At 35.5% G+C, this 6445-nt stretch overlaps 1 protein-coding gene across 1 annotated transcript in view; it reads left to right on the forward strand.

Moving 5' to 3' along the window:
* The first annotated feature begins 434 nt into the window (after positions 1 to 434).
* LOC107696969 (CD9 antigen-like) overlaps positions 435 to 6445 on the forward strand; it is a 21041-nt gene continuing 15030 nt past the window's right edge. The window contains exon 1 of the mRNA XM_016497549.1: positions 435 to 606. Within this exon, the coding sequence (XP_016353035.1) occupies positions 538 to 606 (69 nt within the window). The 5' untranslated portion in view covers positions 435 to 537. The remainder of the gene's footprint in view (positions 607 to 6445) is intronic.

The following is a 6445-nucleotide window of genomic DNA, read 5'->3' on the forward strand; positions in this document are numbered from 1 at the left end:
CTGAGTTGGCACTGTAGCAACATGTAGCCACTGTTTTGAAATGTAATACTTTTTAACTTAAAAAAAATAATAATAATAATTAAAAAGTAATCCTATGACAAATACCTGAAGAATATTTTTTTGAAGAAAAAAATATATTTCATGATACGATTTGTCATATTTACTTTAATTTAGAAATTATTTTAAGAGTGAAAATGTTTATTGTGACATGTTTCTGAATATTTATTTGCTTGTGCTCTGTAGTTCTCCATTAAACAAAAGAGCCTTTAAAAGTTTTCTCTGTTTTGGCTGGGATCGCGCGGTCCCATGAAAGAAGCCACTTGTGCGGAGCGCGGATGGAACATTGCCCGTCCCGAACCCCCCTCGTGTTACCCCTCACATATTATTCAGTGGGGCGGGACTGAAGCGATCAGCCGCAGCCGCTGCTACTAGTGCGGATGTTGACAGAGCTCGTGCAGTGCAACAGCATCTCCGCGTTTTACACCATAAGCCGGACTGTTTTGAAAGAATTTGACGGGGTCAAATTATACTTTCACCATGGGCAAAGTTGAAGGCGGGATGAAATGTGTGAAATATCTCCTCTTCGTGTTCAACTTTATATTCTGGGTAAGCAATGCATTTGTGTTGTATTTGCATGCTGTCATATGTGGTGTTTTAGTATATTGTGCAATGTGGAGTCAGTTTTGCGTGTACTTTGCGAGTCATTTATTCGTTGTGTGTGTTGGGGTGTTTACGCACTTTATGAAGGAATTTAAAGCTTCGGAGGCAGGCTTGAAGTCACTGCTGTATCACTCAAATCAGATTTTCCACTGGGGAAAATCCGCCCCTTTTTCCTTCAGCGTGTGTTTGTTTGGAGGGCAGCAGCCGGACTAGCGCCTCTGTAGCACTGTGTGTTTTTGATTCACTCCACTGACTGAATCTTTTGAATCCGTTCACTGAGAAGTTTTGTTCAAATTCGATTAGTTCAGTAACCCTGTCCGCAGGTTATGTCGATACGCCAGTAGGTGGCGCCGTTAGCTTTGTTTATTATGAATGAAGCATTGAATGATTCACTCATTGGCCGAGATGATTCTTATTGTCCTTTATTAATGGCCTGTTCATTCTGTCCATCAGATGTCTACGGTGGCCGAGAAGTGCAAAACAAATCACAATTCTGAAAACAAAATAACAAATTACAAGTGCAAATGCAAGTCTAAAAAACTAAATAACAATTCAGAAAACACAATACATTTAGTTAAAAGTGGCTATAAATCATCAGCTCCAGTGGAGCAGATGGATAAGCCCGTGTCATTGGCTTTTTGATGCGATCGACCCGGGTTCGATCCCATCTTTTGCCGAACTTTTTTGAGGCGGGATCGAACCCGGGTCGATCGCGTCAAAAAGCTAACGACAAGTGCTTATCCATCTGCACCACTGGAACTGATGTTTTACAGTCACTTTTAACTAAATCTAAATATACACTCCGTATTTTTTATTCCAGAGATGTCTGATTCATTCAGTTCATCTGCGATTGATGAATTATGAAATTTCCTTTTAAACGTTCATTGACAAGTTCAATGTCCTCATTTTGTTCACAAATCAAATATCTCATTCAGATGAACCGACTCTTTCAGTGCATGGTGGATTCGTTCATTACGAACAACCAGTAAAATTCTCCTATACAGACTTGACTTTAAAGGATATTTTGTGAAAACAGACAGTCAGGACAGAGAGAACCAGGAGAGACTTTAGTGAACTGGGTAAATTCATAAGAATGATTCGTTCATTAAAAGATTCGTTAAAACACGGATTCATTCATGAATGAAACCCCTTACAATGGGCACTAACTGGTGCAGGAACCACAATTTAATGAAGGGCTGGCTATTTTTCATTGAGCTGACACTTTTATCTGATTTACCATAAACTTATGGAACGGCAAGCAGTCTATCCTGATCTTTCTCAGAGGAACATGACAGTTCATGGTCAAACTTTCCTGGAGTTTTCTAGAGCGAATAAACTTCTGAATTTAATCGTGCATCTAAAATAAATTCTTAATCTGAGTGATTATAATAATGACTCTTAAAATAAAATAATAGAAAAAAAATAGGATGTTCATAAAAAAAGAGGGATCAGTTATGGGAGCATTTGAATTTTTTGGTGGTATTTTTCTTCAAGCCTTCCTTACTAATTTCTTACTGGTTCCTGCAGTCATGATAAACCTGGACATACAAAGGAACTTTAAAAATAGTAATTTCCAGGCAGGAAAAATCACTGAAAGTAATAAAATCTTAAAAAGTCATCAGAGTATTTCTGTTATAAACATACATTTGTATAAGCTCAGCTCTCTATTAAATATGTAAATAAATGATAATACATATACAACCTTATCCAGTAATCATGAACAACCAGCAAAGTCATGAAAATTCATTGGTCAAAAAGGTTTTGAGAGGTCTGTCTTTGGGTGTATCATCCTGACTTGTCATTAAGTTCGGAGTAATTTATTTGGAGCTGTTAATAATGAATGTGAATGTGGTTTCTACATTTAAGCATTGCACAGAAACGCCTAAATTCCTCTGAAATAAGTCTGAATTTTAGGAACGTTCTCTGTTTCCACAATAACAGAACTCTCGTAAAGATTTATTAGTGTTTTATATTACATTACCATGCTTTTTTCCCCCACATTTTCAGCCATTTTAGCATCAGGTTTTGCAAAGTGCCAAACAAGTGACATTTTCCTTTAGCTGGACCTTCAGTTTGTCACACACACACATGTATGCTTAGACATATGAAAATATGTCAAAATATATATACTTTAATTCATAGATTATCTGCTACATTCGCCAAAATCATGTGAAGTGTACAGTGAGAGCAGCATATTTAATTATAGGCTTACCAAAAATGAAGACAAAAAATTGCATTAAAAAAATAGAATTTTTTTGAATAAGTGAATAAAACAAAGATTATTGGAGTATTGGGATTCAGCCTAATTCTGTGTTTACACATTTAATCCAATGTGATACTTGCCTAAATATTTGTGTCATTTAGCATTTCTGATTGAAAATTGCTTTGAAGTTAATCCAACACCATTTTTGTTTTCAAGTATTTCATTCCAAGCATTCGTTATCTGAGCTTATCCAAACACTTATCCCAAACGTGCATACCTTAGTCAAAGGAAGCTCCTGTATTACTCAGTGTAATTTTTTCCACTTCCACAATGTGCATCAGTGTTGGGGGTGTTTTGAAGGGGACTTTGTGAAACAAATGGCCATAGTGCAATTTTCCATCTCTGTTGCTCTTGTAAGGCTTTGTTGGCACTGCAAGTCACAGGCTTTAGGCCATCTAAATCAGCTTCATCTCCACATTATATGTCCTTTCAAAATATCCCAGCAGTGGGCTACTCTGAGTAGAAACACAAGTGGACAGACCAGGCCTTTGTCTTTTAATGTAATACTGGAAAATGTGGTTAAATAGAATTGAAGAATAGAAGTATGAGAGTGTCAAGCCTGATTAAGAGGCCGCCGGGGAAATAGGATAGAAAAGGGTTAGAGAGAGCTAAAGAGAGACAGTTGGTATGATCCTGACCTAGTTAACCAGTGTTGAATGCAAGAGCGTCATTAGTAAAATGACACAAAACGCACAAATTCTTGGTCAAAAGCATCTTGGTTTAAGTGATACAACAGTTATTTGATCAGCACCTGTATTTTATCCAACAGAAGAGCTGAAAATGTTCATGGCTGAGTTGAATTGCCTTTAAATTTTGTTTTATCAATCTTCTCCTCAAAATGTAGCTGGAATGCTCATACCGATACATTAAAGGATGAATTTGATAAAAAAAAAAAAGTGAGTGTTTAACCAGAGAAATCTCTGCATGGGTGCTCTGCTTTGTTCAGTTTGACACAAAAACCTAAATAGTGTCAGAACAGTTTTTTTTTTCTCAGCGTAAACCTCTCCCTCATAACCTGGCAGCTCAGCCATGGAAAACGGGCACAGTTAGGACATTGTACAGGATAATGATCTCTAACCTGTTTAGAGCCACATTAATCTCGCAGTCGCAGGTATTATCATTCATGTTCTCTGACTGACGGCGTATAGTATGCAGTGGCTGTTTGTGATTATCATATATTTGTATTTTAAATTATATTTTACTGGAAGAAGATTGATTGATTGACTCATTCATTCATTCATTCATTCTTTGTATGCTTTACCCATGAATCCAAACAGATGTGTCTTATCTTGGATGATCTATTCTGTTGAGAGTGAATCATACTCCCATGATGTGTGTTAAATCAGAGAGCCTCATTCATTTTTAATAATGTTGTCAGATTGTACATCTGTTGTCAGGGGCACAGCAGACAGGAAGGCATAAAAGAGTGAGGTCAGAGTTGCAAACTGTCGTGAAAGACAAATGAAGTGACAAGCAAACTGTATATGACCCCCTTACTGTGACAGGAATAATGTGGATGGCGAACCTCAGGTAAAAAGGAAACAGTATTGTTTTTGGCTCTACTGCTTCCATGCTGTTTTGGGTAACCAGTTAGCTCCAGTATAACTAATTTGCAAAATAATGTTAAAATGCTTCCAGAGTTGGTGTGTCTAGATGTCTAGAACAAATCCACGTTTTACTGGAAATAAACACACACTGTGTATCGAGGTTGGGTGGAATAAAGTATTTTAACATCAGAAAACATGTTGTACAGCACTATGTGCCACTTCTGCAGTTTTAGTATGTGCTTTATAAATGAAACTGGACTGGACTGCACTCAGGTGTGGTTTATCTTAATCACCAGCTGGTCTATTGACCATACAGACTTGATCCAAAGAAGAACGGCACATTAGCAGAGGAAGAGGCGCATGAGTTATGATAATGCTCCTGTAATTGATGCTAACAGGACAGGAGTGGCTTTGTGGTAAACACCATTAGGCGTTTGAATGACTTCGTGTGTGTGTGTGTGTGTGTGTGTGTGTGTGTGTGTGTGTGTGTGTGTGTGTGTGTGGCTGTCTCTGGGCGTTATGTGTGTACAGTAGATGGGTGTTTCTTTAAGTGCAGGCACTTGATGTTCTAGATTTGATTATTTCTTTTTTCTTTTTGTTATATGAAAGCCTCATTACAACTGTCTTGGTAATTTTTGACAACGCTTTACTATGTATTTTTGCTAGTTTTGAAATGCCCTTTATAGTTTTTGTTGGGCCAGACTTTCAATTTTAAACTATAAAAATATCAATTGCATTTTTTTAAAATTCATAATATAAACACTTGTGAATGATAGGTGTGCTTAATTGTATTGAATGTGCTGTAGTGTACTTCAAACTTAAGTTTTTTTTTAAACTGTACTTGCAGATGATATAATATTAATGAAATAAAAGGCTGTGTAGAGCTCACTTTCATGACTGTTTCTTAACATTTCTAACACGTTAAGTGCACTTTATAATAATGTTGAATCATAAGTTTTCAAATAGCATATATCTTAAATCATCATGTTTTAATAATGTTGTGTTATATTTTCTTGTGTTGCTAACATACTAAATTTAAACTATAGTATGTTATTTATTACATATGTTTATATACATGAATATATTTTAAATGTACTAAATTGCAACTTCATCATTACAAAGGTGTAATTAAACATTTAAATACATGACATACACGTTTTAATAGAAATGACATTATATATTAGTTTACCATAAATGCTTTATTTAAAATTACATAAAGAGCCCTACTTAAGTGGGTCAAAAATCACTCTTTTCAACTAATTGCATTTAATATCACATAATACATTTTCATGTAATTGCAAAGAGCATGCAATTATAGGTGCCCAGAAACATTACATTCAGTTTGCACTTAAGTATATTCTTTTATAGTATATTATTTCTGTAATAAATATTATTTTTAAAGGTATGCTAAAGTTTACTTTACACAAGATAACCAACAATGAAATAAAATAAAATAAAAAAACATGTCAATGATTTGTTGTACAAAAGTGATAATCAGTTTTTACACAAATTAGAACTGACCTTCAGTTGTAGCTTAATTTCCTAATATTTTTATTGTGTGTTATTTCCAATCATGGTATAATTCTGTTCATATATGCTAACAGTATAGAAATACTATTAAATGTGTGGATTTAGGATAAAATGCTAGCTTAAATGAACCTTAGCAAGGCAAAGAAGTCTGTCATTTAATATCATTTGTAAAATTCTGGAATTTCTGCCAGAGAATGGATGTTGATTTGAGATGAGGTGGAAATGACAGAATTCTCCTGTGATGCACACATGTCCACGGCAAAAATAAGTTAGTGGACAAATGAAATATACTTGTGAGTTTGACAAGTGTGTTTTAAGAGAGTTTACTTTTTAAAAGTCCGCAGAGTCAGAAGTTCCCATAATTGGCGAAATACCTGTGTGTGTGTGTGTGTGTGTGTGTGTGTGTGTGTGTGTGTGTGTGTGTGTGTGTGTGTGTGTGTGTGTG

Source organism: Sinocyclocheilus anshuiensis, unplaced genomic scaffold, assembly GCF_001515605.1.
Source record: "Sinocyclocheilus anshuiensis isolate Anshui unplaced genomic scaffold, SAMN03320099.WGS_v1.1 scaffold130, whole genome shotgun sequence".
Lineage (NCBI taxonomy): Eukaryota > Metazoa > Chordata > Actinopteri > Cypriniformes > Cyprinidae > Sinocyclocheilus > Sinocyclocheilus anshuiensis.